This window comes from Pipra filicauda, unplaced genomic scaffold (genome assembly GCF_003945595.2).
Source record: "Pipra filicauda isolate LSUMZ 115617 unplaced genomic scaffold, ASM394559v2 scaffold62_size3274119_pilon, whole genome shotgun sequence".
In the NCBI taxonomy this organism is placed as follows: Eukaryota; Metazoa; Chordata; class Aves; order Passeriformes; family Pipridae; genus Pipra; species Pipra filicauda.
Genome location: NW_024104787.1, coordinates 3,242,494 through 3,264,752, shown reverse-complemented (window position 1 = coordinate 3,264,752; position 22,259 = coordinate 3,242,494). Strand labels below are relative to the sequence as shown.

Here is a 22,259-nt window from a genome sequence, read left to right as displayed (position 1 = left end):
ATTCAGATTAGGTACTAGAAAAAATTTTTTTCACTGTTAGGGGGTCAGGCATTGGAATAACTTGCCCAGGGAAGTGGCGGAGTCGCCATCCCTGGAGGTGTCTAAGAGGCATCTGGATCTGGCGCTGGGTGATACGGTTTAGTGGTTTAGGGGTTACAGTGGTGGTACTGGGTGAAGGGTTGGACTGGGCGATCTTCAAGGTCTGTTCGAAAAGTGATGATTCCATGCCGCCAGGACAGCATTCCGCCCAACACAAATACGGTGTTAGGCTGCAAACTGGGGGAGTAGGGGTGCAGCTACACCTGCGCCAGCATCACCCGTCAGACCTCTGCGAGGGCAGGCAGCAGCAGCAGGGACCCTTCGCTCCCAGCTCCCACCCCGCACCCCCCGGCTCGGGGCTGAGGGCTCCCACCTCCTTCCGCCGGGGGCGGGGCGGCCCCACGGCGCAGGGGCGGTGCCGGTCACGCGGGCGCGCGGCGGCCCCGCCCCGGCTCCGGCGGCAGCGGCGGCGGCGGCGCGCGGCGGGTGCACCTGGCGCCCTCCTCGGGGCTCCGCGTCGCCGGGACAACCGGGAGCGCCGCCGCCGCGCCTCTGCCATGGTGAGGAGCCCCGGCACGGCCCCGCCGCCGGGCCCTGGCGGGGCTGGCCCGGCCGCTCGGGCGACCCGGGGCGGGGAGCGAGCGCCGGCCGGGCCGTGCGGGGCGGCCCCGGGGCCGTGCGGGCGGCACCACCGGCGGGGAGGGAGGGTGGTGGCCGGGGGAGCGCGGGGCGCGGGCACCGTATGGGTGCGGATGCGGCGCTGGGCGTGCGGGCCGGAGCGGGGCTGTGCCCACCCCCGCTGTGGCGGTGGGAAAGCAGAGTGTCTGCCTGCCTGCCTGCCTGCCTGTCTGTCAGTCAGTCAGTCAGTCCGAGGCAGGTGGGGCCGCGCTGTCCCTCGCTGTGGCAGCGGTGAGGTGTGACGGGCGCCTTCGCCTCCTCCCAGCGCAGCGCCGGAGCAGCCATGGCAGGGCTCTGCCTGGTGTGCGGAGCGGGTCAGGTGTGGCGCGGCGTGTTGCCCCCCCCGGATAGCACGGGAGGGATGATGTGTGTTCATGTGGGTGTGCGAAGCGGCTGGGCAGTGATGGAGGTGTGTCGTGCCCCTTGTGAAGTAGGGAGGGAGCGAAGGCGTGTGTCGGTGCACAGGACAGGGGCGGGATGTCACGGTGTGGATGCGCAGGGTTTGGGCGCTGAGCTATGTGCTTGTACATGTGCCTTGAGCCAGGGTGTGGCCTGGGATGTGTGTATGTAGCAGATACACAGTAGGACACGAGCGTAATGTTATGCCTCTGTCAGCGCGTGTGCGTCTGCTGCGATTTGGGCTTCGGATATGTGTGTGTTTGTGTTGTAGGAGGGATGTGACATTGTGTGCAGGGCCATGACATGGCATCGTGTGTGTGTGTAGTTGTGTCTGCACGCTGCTGTCTGGCATGGGCTTGTGCCTGCGTGTATATAGAGTGAATATTGGGTGTGGCATAATCTGTGGATATTTTTAAAGGCATGTATGCTGTGGGTGTGGCAAGGATTATCTGTACTTTTATATGTACATAGCAGATAGAGGGTATGGTATTCTGTGTGTATGGAGTAGCAGTGGCTTGTATGTGTGAGTGTGCATAGCTGTGATGTTTTGATGTGTGTGCACAGATGCATTTATGACAGATTTGTGGTATGTGTGTTGTGGGCACAAGGTTTGTTGCACCTGTATCTAGGGATGGCGTGACATGGAACACACATATGTGCAGGGTGCAGTGAAGGAGGGAGAGTGATTGTGGTTTGCTCTATGGGGAGAACTTGTGGGGACGTGATACAGAACGTGTATGCAGCGAGAGGCAGGGGAGAGATGCATCAGGATGTTTGTGCAAGGAAGATGACAAGGCATGTGTAGGGAGTGTGTAGGGACAGGCACAGCATGTTCGGAAAGGTGTAATTGGTACGATCCCTGTTTTCAATTATAACTTAATTGTCTGATGCCTCATTGTTTCTCAGTGATCGAGTGGTAGATGCACGAAGAAGGCACAGTTGCTGGCCTGTCACACTTGGAGAAATGCATAATTATTTTAAGGCACAAAATCACTTTATGTGTATATTTATGTATGTGTAATGATAGTAGGTTTCCTATATCAAGTTCTGGGGAGGGGGAGGGAGTGCTCAACCACACAAAGGGAAGAACCATATTCCTGTGGTGGTGTAACCTATTCCTTTGCATGAAGGCTTGTTCATGAACCTTCTCTTTCTTCCTCTACGCTTTGCCTTCTTTTCCTTCCCAATTCTAGCCTATATGTTTTGAACCTAAACGAAGCAACCTTGAAAGCTAAGATGTGAGATGGAATAAAAATGTGGATAGACTGTGTATGATTGCAGTAGGCTTCTATGTAGAATCATGCTGGGTATGGTTTGCAAAGGTTTTAGGATGCATCTATTGCTACAAGGAGGAGTAAACATAAGTAAATGAGACTGTGGATGGTGCAGTATTGGTGAAGTGATTATAATGTGACTTAATGACATGTCCTGCTCCGTATCAGTATTCCATCAAACATCTTTTTCCACATTTGAGAAGATGCAGTATCTTGAAAGTTAGTTGAATAAAATGGATTTATCTCATGTTCTAAACTTAAAGATTACAGACTGAAAAAGCAACTAACCAAATGTCAATGAACTGTGCCAGGGGAGGTTCAGGTTGGGCATCAGGAAGAATTTCTTCACTTAAAGGGTTGTCAAGCACTGGAACAAGCTGCCCAGGGAGATGGTGGAGTCACCACCCCTAGAAGTGTTCAAGAAACTACTGGACATGGCACTTGATGCTATGGCTTAGTCGACGTGCTGATGTTCGGTCAAAGGTTGGACTCTATGAACTTGGAGGTGTTTTCCAACCTTAATGATTCTATGGTTCTGTAAGTAAATATTTTCCATTTACCGGACCTCAGACATGAAGTTTTCCTTTGTGGTCCATTTTGACATTCCCAATTAGGTATTTTTAGCAGTCTAAACTCAGCAGACGTGGAATCTACAAAGCAGCACTGAATTGTTGCTATAACTGCACAGGTAAAATCTCAGAAATTATACCAGATAAGCCTTACTGCTATGCAGATTCTTATATTGGGCAGCTCCTTGCACTTGAGCTGATAAAAAAAGGATGGAACAGCACCATTTTTGTTATTCTTCGCATATTTTTCAAGCATTTTGTTATTTATATACCCCTGCTTATACTTGAATTGCTCCGTTTTATAGGGTTAGTCCTGTTCAGGTTGTTCTTTCCCTCTTAATTCTTCATTGCTTCATAGAATTAATTTTGAGCCAGACTTTTTAGTACAGAAAATATCAGTGCTCCTAAAAATCAGAAGGACTATTAGCTTATTGCTTGATTATTTTGACAACACACTGGAATATTTAGTCATCTTAGTTAAAATTAGGGATAACATGGGGCTAGCAGATGTGCAGAGTTTCAAATAAAAGTCAGGTTTCACTGAAGCATGGCAACTATTTTTAGGTTAGTGTAGAAAAGTAGTACTAATCTTGGCCCTGTGACAATATTGATCTGAATCCCAGCAGAAGGCTACACATTAACAGTACTTCAGCTGTTTCGTCAATTAGAAGTCAGAATAACTGCATTAATTTCATGTAAATTGTTATCAACTGATGTGGTAATTCTGGTAGTCTCTCTACTGAATTAGAAATGTGCATAAATGGGATATGCTAAGTAGGACAAAACCAGATGAAATTTTGACACCAAAGAGTTTTCCCTTGAGATAGTTTAAACAATAGCCACAACGTGACTTGCATTCTTTCTAATAATCTTTTTAGGAAGCTGATCCATATTCTCCATAGATTTCTTTTTTCTTCCCCATCACCGCCTGTATGTTTTAGCACAATGCAAGAACTGTTACAATTTCTGATCATATTTGACTGTGCATTTTGGATGATGTGATTTGAACGTGATAGGATTGGAGTCCGGCTGTCTGCGTAAGCTTTTACAAAACAGCTTTCCCACTTGAACTTTTAACACGGAGTGGGATATTCTAATTGTTTGTAAAGCTTCTGAGAAGGAAGATTGTAAACACAGAGTAACTTCTAAATGGGGAAAACCAGATTTGCGTTCTTTAAAATGCAGGAAGCCTTTGTTTTTTGTTACAACAGAAAAACGTATGCATAAGGCATTAAAAGAGTATAATGATGGACCTAAAATTCACAGCATACTGGTATCTCTCTGTCAATTCAATTTTTTTTTTCTGGATCAAGAAATTACTTGTATGTCTCTCAAAGTTTAACCTAGTTGTCTTTGAGATTGAAGAACAATTAGTTTGTGAAGATCAAACTTTTTTCTCCACCTGATTTTTCAAAAAATGTACTACATTACATTTTTGAAATGTCCGAATGTCTATGAATGTCTGAAAATCTGTGTCTATAGTGTCATTCTACAAGACTCTGTGGAGCCAAACGGATTATTTTTGTGATTCCCTTTGAATCATGTTATGGTGGAAACTGCCTTAAGTTCTGTTTCAGTATATCTGTGTACAGTCTCAAAGTTACTTGGGTGGTCAAAGTACCTTTCTCAGGTGTTTTGAACTTGGGCTTTTGCAACTTACATTTGAGTGTCTGATACTTCAGGAGGGATTTGTTATTTACCTGGTCAAGGAGAAGAAAGCACAGAATCTGTAAGATGCTTGATTTTTGCTGTCTCAAATGACCTCCCTCCTATCCCCAACCAAAACAAAACCCACCCGCACAAAATTACAGTATGAATTTAAGTGTTTAAATGGATTAAAATAATTTCTGTTGGGTACTGAGAGACAATGGAAATGCAACAACAGTTGATACCAGGGCACCTCAGCTGACATAACCAACTACAGCCAATTTCTTGAGGGATTCCCTCTGGGTTTTTATCTTTGTGTTGGAGGACTGGACTTGCACATTTATGACTTTTTGGAACTATGAACTGCTGTTGTGTAACCCACACAAAAGTACTTAAAATTTGGTATCAAGCTATAGCACTTAAAATATTGGCCACACTTCATGGTATACTCTCTTTTTTTATCCCAGTGTTTTCCTGTGTTCTCCTTGGTAGGCGGAAGGAAACACTAACTTTGGGTTTCATTGGATTTGGTTGCCGTTCAACTGGTTACTCAGTATGTTCTGTAAATTTAAATCAAGGAGACAAGAACGTCATCAAATCTACATAAAGGTGAAACTCTACCAGTATGTCGAGTTTGTCTGTCTTCAGAGGTTGAAATTGAGGTCAGAGCTTCACAGAGAAAAGGCATTTCCATATCATGGCTTGATGTTACATAGTAGTAATCTAAATATTAAGGGGCAAAATGTCTAAATGTGCTTGTAGATTATAAACTGCTTTCAGAACTACGTCTAGAACGAAAGTATCAAGGTCATTTTACTTCTGCGGAAGTTCAAAAACCATATGTTTTGGCAAATACTGAGAATTGAGTGAATGTCCAGTTACTCTTCTAATCTCAACCTGTTACCTTTCTTGGAACAGTTTAAAAAGATGTTTTGGAAATGCTACTATGATGCTATTTCCTTTGAAGTCAATTGTAATTACTGCTTGTAATCATGAAGAGGTACCTAATTTTGTCTCTTATACCTGAAAGCTTTTATTAATTATACATTACATATATGGAAGCTTGTATTAATTATGCACTACCTATATGGTGTGTATAGCCACAATGTAGATTTTGTCATCTTTTTTTTTCTCGTTCATTCTCTAGGGAGATTGCCTTGCAGAGAAGGTTTACTCTTCATAGTAAAAATTTCATGCTCACTACTAAGGAAAAAAACCTCAGTTCTGACATAGTGTTTATGAGGCAGATCAAGCACTGCCTTGAAATGGCTTTGTAGAAACTATAGAGTTATTTCTGTAACGAACTATACCTTTTATGTCTCACATATATTTTTGAAGAGCAGTTATGTGTGGGGGGGATATTGTTACTCAAAATTTCTGTTTCACAGGTGCTTAGAAGAAGGGATTCTATTTCAACCATACAGTCAGTACTTAAGCTGTAATTTCATTTACAGTTTAAGTACAATAATAAGAATAGCCTTTTTGGGTGTGGGATTGCGTGACTGGAGGGAGGACTCTTGTCAGTTCAAATTAGAACAGTGCAAACTCCTGGGGAAATGGACCTGCAGAAGAATCTCCACGTGAACACTCTGGGAGGATTTCAGGTCTCTGTTGTCGTGCCATCAGTCTTTTAGTTTGTATGCTGATATTGGAGACTGGGAATAAAACTTAGCCATATGTATGTCAGTAAAAACAGCTACATGAAGAAGTTGTGATTCAGAGGAGTTTTGAAAGATGTTCTCCTACGGGCTCTGATGATTCTGTTGTGTGGATTAAATCTGAATGGCTGACACTGAATGGCTATCCTTAACCAAATATTGCTGCATTAAAATGAGCGGACAGTAACTTTTCTCTCAGACTGCTTTTTTTTTTTTTTCAGAAATGTATCATGCTCTGAATGCTTTGAGAATGTGTATTTATAGCATGATTTTACAAGACTGTGTGACACCAAATGAATTATTTTTGGGATTACACAAACTGTAATTTGAGCACACAGTCCTTATGGATGTTGTGTTGGAAGCTGCCTTAGATTCTGTTTCAGTGTGTCTGTGTAGAGTCTCAAAGTTGCTTGAGCGGTCAAAGGAAAGTACCTTTCTTAAGTGTTTTGAACTTAGGCTTTTGCAAATTGCATTTGAGATTCTGCTTGATGCTTAAGGAGAGGTTTGTCATTTAGATGGTTAAGAAGTACAGAATCCATACGATGCATGATCAGCCTTGTGATGGGCTACAGGGAACAACTGCTTCTCCTATTTGATTTTAATTTTCTGCCACGGGTCTGTTGGTGTCCAAGCCCATAAAGTAGATGATATGGGTTTCCACATGTTCCACTTAAAAGTGATTTGTAGATTGAACTGTTAATTGAATGCTTTATTTTTTATTTATTTTTTTAGGAAAGATATCTAAGTGCATCATCATGTACTGTTTCTGTTTGGGAGAGAATAACCTTAAAAGAGGAATAATGGATAGTTATCTGAAAAAGGAAATATTCAGTCATCAATTTTTTTTTTAAGGAAAGCAAACAAGAAAAGATTTGCCAATCAGTATATGACTAACAGATGATGAGGATAAAGCTTTGTCAGACCTGTTTTTTCAGCTGTCTTTCTGTGTATGTTTAAAGAATATATGGGGATACAATTAACAGCTTTTTCCAAATTTCTTACTGTTTAAATGGTAGTTGTTGGATTTATTTTTTTTTCCTCTCCTGATCGGAACGAATCTCTAGTCATGGAAGATTAGGTAAGGAGTAGTTTATTTTTCCACGTGGTTCAGGTTTGTTTTGCCATCTCCGGCAGTGGTTAGAACAAGATGCCTTGAAGGCAAAGTGTGAGCTTGGTGGATCATAACCTGAAAGGTTAGTTTTCCATGTAGCGCCTATCTCAGAGCAACGTGGGGGGAAGCAGAACTTGCAAAGCTTTTTTGCAAATAGTACTGTAATGCCAGTTTCTTTTGGTGAGGTATTGGATTGAACATAGTGTTTTCTGTCATGCAGGCTACCGAACATTAGTTACATGATAGCAAGTATTGATAAAATGTTATCTTTCAACTGAATTTTGGGCTTGCAAGTAATTAGGTCGATCAATAATTCTGCTAACCATTGGATTTCCCCTTCATAATTTTTAACATGCAAAAGTAGGAACCATCACACTTGGATGAGAGGATTACTGTCTTTTTGGTGACTTAGGAAACAAGGCTGTGTAGTGCAGGTCAGGCAAACCTGTTACACCTTAATACCTTGACCTCTTGCAGGAGTAAAGCCCTAGTCTTTAAAAGACTGGATTGGTGATTTCCAAATATGTTGTTAGCAATAGGTGGCTGGTCTTCTGAAAAACACACAGGAAAGGGTGATGTGAGATAATTGATCAACTGAGGATGAGCTGATGCGCTTGAGGCAGCAGGAAAGGCAACCTCCAAGCACCTTCTGCTCTGCACTAGGAGGCAGTTGAGTTGGGACAGCCAAAGGCCTCAAGGTAGAGTTGTGCAGCTGTGGACATCAGCTCACAAATGACCTTGATCTTTCATCCAGTGAGAGCAGGGCCTTGCAGAGCCAGGCTGATGCCCTCCAGTAAAATGTGAATGATGTGGTATGAGTACCAGTGCCGGCAAAATTAGAATGATGCCTCTTCTGGAAGAAAATCAAGCAGCAAAGTGGGCGGTGTGGCCAGCTGCCTCTATCTGGAAGGTTTTATTATATTGGGCAGCACTTATTCTGGGGGAAACTTTAAAAGCATTATAGCCCTTATAAGCAGCCCTAAGTCATTGGAAGGCATTATGGAAAGACAGGGAGATATTCTCAGGTGTATTTGATCTTGTTTCTGAAGGTGAGCCTTAATTGTTTAAGATGACCAGCACAGTAAGAACAGAAATATTTGATAGGAGGTGTTGCTTTTGATCAGTCAGTTTGTCACAGTGTTGGAAGAGAAAATATCCCAAGGAAAGACCAGTGCTAAAGATCCATTGGGTATCTGGCAGCAAGGAGGAAGCTGTAAGTCTACTGAAGACCATGCCCTGCGCTCTAGTAGGGAGTGTCCAAAGGGAAAAAAAGGTTAGTGACCACAACAGACCAGGATGGGTGGGATTTTGAAGTGCACAAAGTCAAAGCCAGAGCAGGGTGAGCAGCTGGAGCACAGGAATGGGAGCCTGGAGGGCACACAGTGTCTGTTTGTTGAAATAAAAGACTTTGCCAGTCTGTCTCTGCTGTAGACAAGCTTTGTTCAAGATGGGATTGCATTTCAAGGTTCACTTTGGCGTGTCAAAATTTTTATTGATTGTACAGAAAGCTTTACCATGGATTCTAATTTAGCACCAGTGCTGTGCCATCAGCTGTTGTGTCTTCCATATCACTTATTTCAGTTCTGTTGGCAATGCATATCCTGTCTAACGCTCCCTTTGTTGCCTGGATACGGTTACGTTTTGCCACTTGCATAGTGTTAAATGATTCTGCCTGTCTGCTTGTCTGATGCATTGATTGTACATTTCTGGAGGAAGCATCAACGAGCAGCAATTCTCTGAGCATTAGAGAACACTTATGCTGTAGTGTAACATGTGAGATAATCTGAAATTTATGGTAAAGGAACACTGTTTTCTCTTTTCTTCTTCCTCCTCCATTTTTCTGGTGTGTTTAAATAGAGAGCTTTTGAGGATGCCATTCATTACTTTAGCTTGCTCGTGAACTGCTCTGGGTAGCAAAGCTGATCTGCTACCTTTCCTACCACTATAGCAGCAGGCAATTTCAGTAGGTCAGTGAAGGGAAGATTGCTCTGGCAACAATTATGTGTCTCCACTGAGGAGGAGAGGTGTAGCAGGCTTCTGGGTTTTGTGTTTGTCAACAAAAATCTGCACATCAGGGGAACTGAATAAAACTTTAATTTTATTTTGTCAGGATTTTCCTTTGAAACATCTTGTTTTTACCATGTCTAGTACTGCATAAATAATATTTAATAAATACTGTTCTTGCCAGTGAAAACCTCAGAGACTTGATGCTTTATACATATGGCAGTATTTACAATTTAACTAGGATATGTGCTCTGTCAACCATGGAGGGGAAATACATGGGTTTAATTCTAACCTACTGTCTCCTTTGGTCAAAATGACCCAACGTTGGGTTTTTTCCTGACTTGATAAATACTTCAGCTTTGTTTTCAGTATATATGTCTTCTCTTTTTGCTGATGCTCTTTAGAGTCTTTCACAGTTCATCTTCCATCTTTCCCAAATCTACTTTTGCCCATAATTCCTTTAGTGTGCTACTAAGCAAGGCTATTTTTGAGTGTCTGGGTTTTTAATAACTTTTGATTTGAAAAGTTGACAGGTTGAAAGTCCTTATCTACTCTGATTTCAATGGAAATTAGATACATAAATATCTCTGTGGAACTGAGCCATAATGGATGAGCTGCTAGCAAAACTGTTTCATCTGTAAAGAAAATAGTCCTCTTTAGTAGAGGACTGAATGACAACTGGAATTGCATCCTTAAAAAAACATAAGGACTATCACCAAAATTAATAGTATAACCTTATTTTGATCTTGAAATAACTCTATCAGAAAAGATTTCTTCATATCACTAATTTTCATGGAAACGGGAGACCTTTATCACTAACTGTTAGACCAGAAGAGATTAATATGTGTTGCTTTCAATGGTGGCAAGGTAACTGTGGGGTACCAAGGAGTTATGTTCTAGGACTAGTGGCAATTAGTATGTTTAATAACATGAAAGGGGAAGGAAAATAGGGAGATTATTCTTTTTGTGTTTGACAGATTTACACAAATGGATACTTTATTTCTATGATAAAGAAATTTTTAAAAAGCTGAAGAAATTTAGTGTACAAAAGTATCAGGTAATTTTTCAAGAAAATGCTGCCTTTTTAGCTCATTATAACCAATCTTTCAAAAGAACAGTGAAGATACTACCAAGAGAGGTCAGTCAAGGAATGTAAGAAATGGCTCAAGATTCAAGGAATAAGCAACTAGAATTTTCTCTTTTGGGTTTTGTTTTGTTTGTTCTCACAATTCCTTTAGGAATGTAGAGATCTTCTGTATTTCTTCTTATGTTTACATTTTATACAGTTAAACCCAACTTTTCTAGCGTTTGAGATACCCTGTCGTTAACACAGTCAAACTTGCTACGAAATGCAAAAGCAAAGAGAGAAGAAATACTCTTTCTACATTCAGGATATTCTTAATTGCTGTTTTGGATTACTGTGTACAGGTATTTTGAGGGCATGTCATTGTCAGTACCATCTCTAACTGAAGAAAAATAAATGATATTTGACAAGAATACTAGAATATTTTTTACAGTGATTGAACACTTCCTTGACTGATTGTTTTTGGTGGATTTTTTTTTTTTAATAAACAGAAAACTAGAGGTTATGTAATAAAAATGAAGTAAAAATTGACAGCACTATTTTCTTCAGAGAAGTGATACATGAATGTACTAGGGTATTTGTTTCATTAACAGAAGTTTTAAATTATCAGGAACTGTTCAAAGAATAAATATATTATCCTGTTGGCACTCTCTGTCTTTTCTCTCTGCTTGCATGCATTAAAAATCACATTACAAGTGTCCATCTAGAAGATGACTGCCTCAGTTGTCCCGTGTCTGTTCTCCATTCGGGGAAAACGTATTGAAGAGCCTTTAAAGAAGCCTCTTGCTTCCTCTGAGATGCAAATGCAGTGTGGCTCTAGAGGCTAATAAACTTGCACAGAGTAAAAGAGTACTATAAAGAGACACCTTCATTTTTCTAAATGTACTTATTCCATAAAAATAATCTTATCATACGAGAATTGTAGCTAACGTGTACAAGAACACATAAAAGTTACTGTCTGAGGGAAAACAGCTTTGAATCTGTTTGTGGCCTCATCTGTGACTTGTGTAGTAGGTGTGGTACTTTGTGGGGCTGAATACATCACACACTTGTAGTATGTAGTAAAAGCTGCATTTTTTTCCAATTTTAACTGGGATTCCTAAATGAACCATATTGGTCAGATATGCTGTCATGTATTTAAAATAATTTGTCTGTCCAACTTGAACTTTAGATTTATCATCTTACATAAAGATTATAATAAGCCTTTTTCCCATAAGAGTTGCCAGTTTGATTGTATGTTTAGCTTTGATTGTACATTTCAACTTGGCCTGAGTAGAAAAATACTTACTATTCCCAAAAAACTGTGCTATGATTTGTAGCGATTTGACTTATTAATGCAGGAGCTGATGAGTAGTTGGAAATACTCTAAAGGCTTGAGCACACATCATAGCTCTTTGTGTTAAATAGTAACTTGCCTCATACCTTACCAACTTAATGTTGTGTTACCCTCACACATAGTGAGCATATTTATATGTATCTCCATATGAGATATCTATGAGAATCTATGTTATTATCCAGAAAAACTGGATAATAACAGCTTTTATACAGGCAAAGTGAGGGCACACATGTAAACTAATAGCAGTCCACAAAGTAACTTTATTTAAAAATATATGTGGGAAGTGTATGCTAGATGATGTAACTTTTGAAGAACTATCTGCCACTGCAAAATAATTAAGAGGATTTTTCGTAGTCTGTGATACTGAATGTTCAGATTCTGAACCAGAATTAATGAGATCTAAGTTCACTTGTTTTACCACAAATCTTGTGTGCTTTCCCAGAGGTAACATTTTTTTTTTGCAACTTATTATTTTAACCTGTAGTGCACAAGAATACTTCCTCACTTTACTCTTTAGTGAGCTTAAGTTCTATGAGAATGGCCTATGTGTCCCCTTTTTCTGAATGAGTGCTGCAGTAAACACAATTAGGCCTATGTTTTGACTATTCTTTTTTAAAAAAATGAATCCCTATTTATGCTATTGTTTTCAGGCTAGAAGCTGCTAACTGTGAGTAGCATATAATATTAAAATGGCATGCATGCAATTAGTTCATAAACCTATCAGTTGCCAAACTCAGAAGCAGTCAACCAGTTCTAAAAACAGTGTTGATGTACATGGTGTATTTCAGCCTAAAGGCTGAAAATATCAACAGCCATGGATGTTGGATATAAAACACAACCAGAGCAAAGCTTAACCTGTGGTCAGCCATATGGAACTGCTTAAAGCCATTGCCTCTCTTCTGAAGGAACTGGAATTGTCCTATTGACATGTATATGCATGGTTGTTTTATGCTTACAATGTCTGTAGTCCTTAGTCTGTGAATAACTGTGCTGCTCCAGTTCCCAGAAAAGGAAGCTCGATTAAACTTCTCAGTCCTATTGAAAGTTGACAGTTTTATTGTTCTTAGATATGTGGATAACTGTGCACAGAGGTAGTGAGTGAAGAAATCTGTGTCAAAATTGAAACAGTAGAATGCAGGTAGACCTGGAATCAGCCTAGGATGTACTGGAAGAGAAAAAGAGTTCTTGACAGCGACCAGAAGGAAGTTGAAGTTTTCAAATCTAATAGTATTTTTGAGGGAAATATTTTCAAAATTCCCAGATATGTACTTTCTGCTGTCTCCCTTCTTTTATGAAGACAGAGCCAAGCTTATATTTGACTTCTTTTTCATTCTTTGCTTTGATGGACCCTCTTACAGAACCACTTCTTTTTGCGCTTCCTTTTTTCTTTTCTTTTTCTTTCTTTTTTTTTTTTTTTTAAACCAAGGAACAAAGCAAATAGTTGCCAAATATGTCGTGTGTGGATGGTAGGATGAACAATGATACCCTGATGCTTGAGTCAGGAACAGCATATTCTTAGTGAAGGGAGAAGATTCCTTCCAGTTGTTTTTCGTGTTTCTGTTTTGTATGATTTTCATATTTACCTATTGGCATTCAGAAAACTTATGTATTTGGGATCCTTCTCTCTAGTTTTTGTTTCTGGTATTTTGTACAGCAAATGAACTCCATAAAGGTCTTTTCTTTACATGGAAAGTGGTTGCTTGGGGCTTTGACATCTTCTAGTCTTTGCCATCATTCCTTAAATTCCAGTTCACTGTTTCACTGTTGTTTTGTTTATTGCTGTGTTTCTCTGTTAAAATTTCTCAAACCTAAATATTTACAGTAAGTTATAAAGCTGGTCAGCATCTCCTTTTTTCAGTCTTTCTATTTTACTATTGACTGATCCTTTTCTCCTTTTGTAGAAACATTTTCCTATACAATCTTAGCTATTGCCTGCTTTTTCCCCTCGGTGTTTTCTTTTAGTCTCTCCATTTTCTTTTTCTTAGGATATATGTTAATAAAATGAAGTTCTGGGTGACAGGTATTTTCAGTTTCTCTTGTAGTGTGTCTTGACATGCTTCTTTTGCTTATATAGCAGTTGCTATCCTATCTGTGGCACTATATTATTTAAATCTATAGATTATTATATTTTATCCATACTCACATATTTGGGCCAAAGTATTTGCTCTGTAGGGAGTGACTTGAATGACTGGAAAGTGGGCCAGTTTTAGGACTGTGCAACTAGTGTGTTTGTATGTGTCTTCCTATTGCTCCAGGTTTCCCTACTACCTAAAATACTTCTTTGTGTGGTGTAAGTGTGCTTCTGGTTGCTTGTTTCATGGTTATTAAGTTGCTCCACAATTTTTGTTCAGTTGAATCTTAGCACTAGGGAAGAGCAGGTGTATGTGGGAGGTGTGGCCTTATTTTGAATATTGAAATAATTTTATCATATTAACAACTAATATGTTGAAATCTTGACCTTAACAGTAATTTAAAAGCATTAAGCACCTAAATAAAAGATGAAAAGCCTCTTTCAAAGATGTTTTTCGTGTTGGTCTTTAAAATGGTGTTTTTTCTGTCTGTTTCTAGGTTTTCTCAAATAATGATGAAGCCCTTATTAACAAAAAACTACCCAAAGAACTTCTGTTAAGGTAATTCTACATAATGTATTAAGGAGTAAAAATCTGAGTGTTGTACATTGCTTATGTGGCTTGCAGGCTATCAAATGGTATTCATTCTTTCTTAAATCCTCTTGAAATACATAGCAACATACCTGATTTAGTTCTTGGAATTCTTGAACTTGTTGCCTTGATTTGTTTTAACGTGTTCAAATTATACTATACCATGGAACATGTCATTTAATAGTGATCTTTTCCTTGCATGTCAGAAAAAGAACTGAAATATAATGTCCAAAAAACTTTGCTGTACCAGGTAGTGACCTCTTCCATACTGCACAATGTTTTTTATCTGTCTGAAGAGCTTATAATTCTTTCTCTAGTGTAGTTCACACTCTGTGTCATGAACAGCAAAATAAAATAGAAATTCCACTTCAAAGCTTCCAAAAAAGTCACCACAGTGAAAAGCACTGTCTGTTACCGTTACTGCTACTCTGTCTTATATAAAGCAAAACCACCAGGAGGATCTTTCTTACTGTAGTCATTCAGTTTTTCATAAATATTATCAGCTTGCTGGTGTGCGAGTAGATCATCTTTGTGAAGTTAACTGCAACACCAAGATGAAATAGTCCAACCCATGACTGAGACACGCTAATGGATGTCTTCATGCCCTCAGGTTGTTGAAAGCTGATTTCAAGCAAAGTATAAGCTGCCAGATGTGGAGCTGTTGCTTGATTGGATGTGACCACTCCAGAGCTAGAACTGAACCAGCTTACCACCCTCTTCTATACCTACATATAGGTTTTGTTGCAGCCCACTGCAACATTTTTTAAGGTGAAAGAAAAAAATAAATGTTTGCTTATAATGGTGCAATTACAGTTCTTAGCGATGGTGTTATTAAAACTGAGCTGATGATTTTTTCTTAAAAAAAACCTCCTGCACCTGGGGAGGAACAATCCTTGCACCAGCACATGCTGGGGGCTAACCTGCTGGAAAGCAGCTCTGTGGAGAAGGACCTGGGGATCCTGATGGACAACAAGCTGTCCGTGAGCCAGCAGTGTGCCCTGGAGGCCAAGAAAGCCAATGGTATCCTGGGGTGCATTAGGAAGAGCATTGCCAGCAGGTCGAGGGAGGTGATCCTGCCCCTCTGCCCAGCCCTCATGAGGCCACATCTGGAGTGCTGTGTCCAGTTTTGGGCTCCTCAGTACAAGAGAGACATGGAACTCTTGGAGCAGGTCCAGTGGAGGGCAACAAAGATGGTTAAGGGACTGGAGTAAGGACTCCCTTATGAGGAGAGACTGTGGGAGCTGGGCCTATGCAGCCTCAAGAAGAGACAACTGACAGGGGACCTCATCAATGTCCATAGGTATGTGAAGGGAAGGTGTCAAGAGGATGGAGCCAGGCTCTTTTTGGTGGTGCCAGGGAATAGGACAGTAGTCAGTGGGCGGAAACTGAAGCACAAGAAGTTCCATGTGAATATGAGGAAGAACTTCTTTACTGTGCGGGTGACCAAGCACTGGAACAGATTGCCCAGGGAGGTTGTGGAGTCTCCCTCACTGGAGATATTCAGGAACTGTCTGGACACAATCCTGTACCATGTGCTCTAGGATGACCCTGTTTGAGCAGGAAGATTGGACCAGGTGACCCACTGTGGTCCCTTCCAACCTTATCCATTCTGTGATTTTAAAGAAGTCAGCAGGAAAAAAACCCAGTGTACAAGTGATTGGGCAGGACCAGTGGCTTAGCTGTTAGTTTTTGTGTTCAAGATAACTTCTTACAAAGCAACTTGAAGGATATATAGGCTTACCATATATTTGACCGCTGAAGAATTAGTGCAGCTAGTCTCTGCTACTACACTAACTGTTGTGGCAGTGTCTAAAGAAGCTTTCTGCATGGTTTAAAGCCTTCCTGGGGCTGGAGCAACAAAATAAAATATTCCAGGCCAAGCATACACAGAACTGATTCAGCCAACCGCCTATTTCTTGTGCTCATATGTGCTTTTTGCAATTGCACTGTGATTTACTGAAGTAGCATTGCAGCTGTAGCCAGAAGAGTTGATGATCTGAGAAATTGAAGTGGGACAGTCAGCTTTCTCAGTAAAGAACATAATGATCTCATATGGAATGCTGGGACTCAGTCTACCCTGCCAGAGAGAAATAAAGTGCCTGTTTCATTATACCCACAATTTTGTGCTGACCATCAAGGTTTTGGAATGGACAGGAAGGGGATGAGTGGGAGAGGTGCTCTGTAAACCTCCTTTTGAAATTGTACTGCTGCAGAGACAAGCTCACAAGGCCAGTGGAAGAGCATGTTAGAGAGAGTGTTAAGATGGGACATGCATCTGAGTTCTCATCCCTGCAGAGTGTAGATACCTAGGGAAATTTCAAGGCACAAACCTGGCTGTCTAAAGCTTTATCAGAGAGGAATTTGTTTTATGTGCCTGCACATAAAGGCTTTTGCAAGACTGAGTCTGAATAGTCTTTCAACACCTAAAACAGTTTATGCTCAAGCTGCAACATGTTTTAAAATAGTCTTGCCCTATGGCTATGACAGAAGAGATTAAATATTGCTGCATTGAGTGTAATTAATATTCTAATTATTTTTCCTTTATTTACTAAGCAGTCTACCTTTTAGTTAAAAGGAGAGTAAACCAGTTGCAGTGGAAACATTGCTCACAGTGCTGGAACTGAATACTAAGTACTGTTGAAAGTAGCATCAAATGCACTTAGTTTGTTGTTTGCTTGTATCAGATATGTATGAACACTGTGAGAAAGCACTACAGCCCTTTTTAAAAAAAACATAATATTGTACCTATGGAAGAAGAGTGGTTAATAACTTGTTATAAATATCTGGAAATTAAATGTAAACACAATTTCTTCTGTTGCAAGAGTTGGTCTTGTTCTCATTTGCATCAAGTAGTTAAACTTATGTAATCTGAATATAACAAACAATCCAATTTTTTTTCTTGAAAAATGAGAAACTTTTTCCTAATGGTAGACTTACAAAGTACTACTACTCTAAAATTTATTCATTTGTTGTTATAGTTGTATATGCTAAAGTTGATCAAATTAAGGCCTTGGTCTTATACTGAGGTTCTTCTTCTTGTTATTATTAATCTAACAATCAGAAATACATTGGAAGATTTTCAAGGCAGTGTCATGTCTTGCACATTTCATTTACTACACTTGTGAGTAAATGGCTGAGACCCTCAGCTTCTCAGGTAAGAAACTCATTTGAAAAGATAAGAAACCAGAGATTGTTTATTCCTTCTCGAGTAGACCCAGATAACTTGGCAGAGGAGGAAGAGAATATCTGACTATATAGGCAGTGGTGGTTTTGAAGAAGACCTTTGTTTGGAGGGGCCAGTTATGCATTTACGGAGGTAGAATAGCTGGAGTAGAGAGAGGGAGGTGTTTAATTTGTAACTTTTTCTGGTTTATGGACATTTATTTTCATTTGTAATATTGGAGTAATTTTTTCTCCTATGGAAGAAATAGGCTGCTTCTAAAACTTTTGTTTTGTAGTATTGTTCAAATTAAAGGAGAAATGGTCACCCCTGTTAGCTGTTGCAGTGCTATTAGTTTGTCAGTTGGCAAGGAATGCTCTTTCCCCTCTGCTCTTATAAATTACAAGAGAAAGGTTGACTAAATGCTAAATTGTATGATGTTTAAGTAAGAATTGTGAGGTGGTACTATAAATCATGTCATTTAGACAAAGTTTTCAGATGATTGTAGCTTTATTTTTTTTTCTTAGCCTATATGTTTATGGAAAAGCATCAGTTGAATATACAGGACATTCGTTGTGGATTTGCATTGGTGTCTGAAATTCATAAACCCATATCTATCGTCAGATGAATCAGAAATCAAGTCAGGCTAATACAACTTCAATGGTAACTTTTCCAGCAAGATGTCACAGCCTTAAAATGGCTCATCTTTTTTTTTTTTTTTTTTTTTTAATGTAAATCGCTGAGGAAAAAACTCCCAAAACAATGGATTATTAAAGTTACAGTATGAGTTTGGAAATAACTGGAAACAAAAAAAAAATGCAGTGGATTTAATTAATATTAGAATGTTCTGACTTTCCATCAGCTTCAAATTTTTAATTTTTTTTTGTGCTTGATAAAAAGTAATAATACACATTTGAAAATGGAGATGCAGCCAGTACTTTTGGCATGTAGAAGGAGAGATAACATTTGTTCATTTGTATTTTAACTGCTAATGTTCTCTGCTGTATGCTGTATCTTAATATATAAAGTACTGACTAGTGAGTCAAAGAACTGAAAAATATAAACTTTTGTCTGGAGCAGTTCTTAGGTGGTAACAATTTTGTAAGCAAACAAACAATAGATGTGTTTTGAGGGGGCAAGAAAAAGAAATCTGTCATCTGGGACATGATTCATTTTCCACACTTCAAGGATTTGTATAATTAAACAGGGTAATATTTCACCCTGAGTAGCTGAGGCTGCTGTTCAGTGTTTGACAATCTCAGGGAAACGTTCCAGTTTTATAATACACATGCAATCTTTTATTTTGATTTTAGACTGGTTTTCATGTCTTAAAAGTCCTCTGTAGTAGTCGGCCAAGCAATTACAATGTAGCTATGTAGAATTAAAACCCGGTAAATTGATACAAGTGTATAAGCTGCAGTCATACAGATTAGGAACCTAATTGATTGTGTAGGAATTGCTTATGAAAGTAAAACTTCTTTTCTGTGTTTTTAAGCAAATCTGTGGTTTTTGTAAAGCGAATTCTAGTAGTGCCTCATACAAGTAATTTTTATTAAGTAAATCTTTTAATTAAGCGTGCCTGAAGTACATCTGTCCAAAGAATTAGTGCAGAGCAGCCCTAATTCACACTGTTCAATATAGAAAACTCCTTTAGAGGTTTGTTAACTGGAAATATGGAGACTAACGTTGGCAGGAAGCGAGCAGAAACAATGGGACTGATGACAGCATAATATTAAAGCGTGACTCACTCCTATGGAGTCATATACTCCTTTCCAGTGGTCCTTACCTCCAAAACAGTGATCGGAAAATCAACTGAGCAAGTGATCCAAATAAGCCATAGGTACAGGCCTATGATAAAGCCTTTGAAAATTAGTTAAATATTTTGATGGAAACTACAGAATTATAATTATTTTAGGACTTACTGGATGCTTTCAGAATCCTTATGTGCTTTGGCAGCAATTGAAAAGTAATATCACACTATCGATAATATTTTTACTTGTTTTAACATGATGTACCTAATGTTAAAATGTATAGTCTTTTAGTTTCTCTGTATTTTCAGCCTTCAAGGTGATGTATCTAACTTCCAGTATACACTGAGAATGCAACAAGTCACCGCTTTCTGATTAATCAGCTTTGGTTAGGAAAATTTCCACTTATTCTGATGATAGAATGGGTTTTAAAACTTTCCAGTGATTTACTTTATATTCAGGACAGAACTTGGACTCTGTTTGAGGAAACTAAAGACTCAATCACTAGCTTGGTGGTCAGCATACCCCCTTCAGAATGTGAGAAAGGTCTCATGTTGACCTATTTTTTACACTGCTACATGTATTGTTTGTCTGCTTATGAAATTCTTACCAAGATCAGTTCCAGATGCAAGTTTATATTTTTCAGTTCTTTGCCTCACCAGTCGGCACTTTGTACGCGTTTTCTGGCTTCTTTGTATGAGATGCTAAACATTTGCAAATGATTATGTGTACAATTCAGTTTGGCCTTTTGAAATTGGAGTAGGTAGCTGCCATCCTCTATTTAATATGTTTAAGTGATTTGTTTTTGTTCACAAACAACTGCAAGAGAAGCTTAAAACTGAAAGTTTTGGGCAGAGATATTTCAGATGGAATTCCCATTAAAATGTGAATGAGGGGCTCAAAGAACTAGGAGCAGAAAATTACACACTAGTGCTCTTGTATACTGTGTTAATGAAGAAGTGAAGATTTGGAAATGAAAGGGGTTTTTTTGTGTCAAGGTGCTGAGTAAAATTTGTGAATTTTGTGAAGGAAATACTTTCTTTAATGTTTCTGCCTGAACAACTGAGACTTCCTTATAAATGGAGTGCTTCAGTATTACTTGGTTCAAGTGCAGGTATTATCTCTCAGTAAGAACATGCTTGTGACAAAGGATTAGTCACAGTGGAACAAACAAAAGTGAATAAGCATTTGAAGTAGGAGTAACAGCTAAAGGGGATATACTAATGACTTATACACCTCTTGGAATCATACTTTACCATTTATTTTGTTTCATTTTGTTTTTCTTTTCTTTGCTGTTAAGCCCCTCTTTAGAATCTCTTATTTAATGAAGACTTAATTCCATTTAGAGCTTTGTTTACCTTTAAACTGGAGTTTTATTTAAACTCAGTTTCTTAATTTGTTAATTATCAAAACTAAATGTTCAGAAGGATCAGTGATATAAGGAAGTCTGCTTTTTATATGGAGCTTTGGTGGGCAGAGGGGGAAATGTTCTTCCTCATTTCTGTGTGAAAAGTGCCATCAAAGCAAAAAGGCAATCAAAAGATACTTCTACTTTCTATAAAAAAAATTATTTTTTTTAAATATTGTTGCTAGACAGTTTAAATAACAGTACTACATATAAAAATAATTAGACCTTTTTTGTCTGTAACTCATTAAGTATTTACAGAAGAGGTGAGCTTTATCATCTGTGTGTTCACGATGCAGACACAGGCATCAGGAATAGAAGTCTTTTGTTCAAGGTCATGCCCCAGGCCAGTAGCAGGTTGGATCAGGTCTACTGAATCCTACTCCAGGGACTGACCAAAGTATGCAGTAGTAGTCGTGGTTTATGGAGCATCCCTAGGCTGCATGTCACGAGTGCATTGTGTAATTTGCCTACATCTTTACCTAGTGCAGCATGGATATAGTTGATTTTTGGCTGTTTGGTGCCCAAATTATAATCCCTTCACTTGTGGATAAAAGTAGACCATGGGATAGTTGGAATGGCCAGCAGGTTGGATTGGGACTGTGGGCTGCAAGTTAAACCACTCTGAATCATTAGGCTAACTGCTTTTATTTAGGAAGATGTGCTATAGTTGCAAATTTGTACTGCATAAAATCACTTCATAAAAATGACATTTGTATTAAAAAATTATAGACTAGCTGAAGCTGGAAAATTATACAGAACTGGCCTTTCTTGAGTTTATTATTGGTCATTTTGTTTCAGATACTAAGAGTATTAGTTACTGAAAATGTTGCTGTTGGTCATGGTCATACTTTACAAATAAGTAAATTTTTTTTTTTAAATAATGTATTACTTGTATTGCAAGTAATGTGTGGACCATAAAAAGTTAGATGCTGCCCTCTATAAAATGAATCCAGCAAAGCTGATTATTTGTAGAAAAAGCTGATTTCAACTGAAAATAGGTATCAGGCATCCTGTAGTCAGCCTGTTATTTTGCAATTGCTGATACTTTTATGCAAGAGTTGTGTAGCAATAAGCATCTTGGCAACAGAAAAGGAGGTTTGGCTTGCAAAGAAATGGTTTTTTTTGTGCCATGTTTGTTATTGAATGCTTGTGATGTACATCAGCTGAGAAAGACCTGAGTAGTTTATAAGTGGAAACTGCAGGATTAAGTTACTGGAGAGTTTTGGAGCATCTAGCAGAGTTTCCAGTTTAAGTGCTTTACTTTACAAAATAGCTCCTCTCTAGTGAAAAGGGATTTGTTTTAATAACTGACCTGAAAGGTCAAGCATTAGGTGAGTCAGTGCATGTGTGTTTCATGTAGCAATTGGCATTCGTCAGCCTTTTGTAACACACTGCTGAAAACAGGCTTGACAGAGCTAAAAGATAGTTGTTTTTTTCTTAAAATAGAAAATAGTCAGATTCCTTAAGATTTAAATATGCCTCAC

The 22,259-nt window shown here is 39.2% G+C and overlaps 1 protein-coding gene across 2 annotated transcripts in view; it reads left to right on the top strand.

Annotated features, from left to right (window-relative positions):
• The first annotated feature begins 496 nt into the window (after positions 1-496).
• Positions 497-22,259, top strand: part of FBXL2 (F-box and leucine rich repeat protein 2) — a 51,594-nt gene continuing 29,831 nt past the window's right edge. The window contains exons 1-2 of one of the 2 annotated variants that reach the window (XM_027729226.2): positions 497-599; positions 14,368-14,429. In XM_027729226.2, the coding sequence (XP_027585027.1) occupies positions 597-599; positions 14,368-14,429 (65 nt within the window). In that variant the 5' untranslated portion in view covers positions 497-596. Of the gene's footprint in view, positions 600-985; positions 1,037-14,367; positions 14,430-22,259 lie in introns of those variants that run through there. The other variant, XM_027729225.2, reaches the window with a different exon arrangement.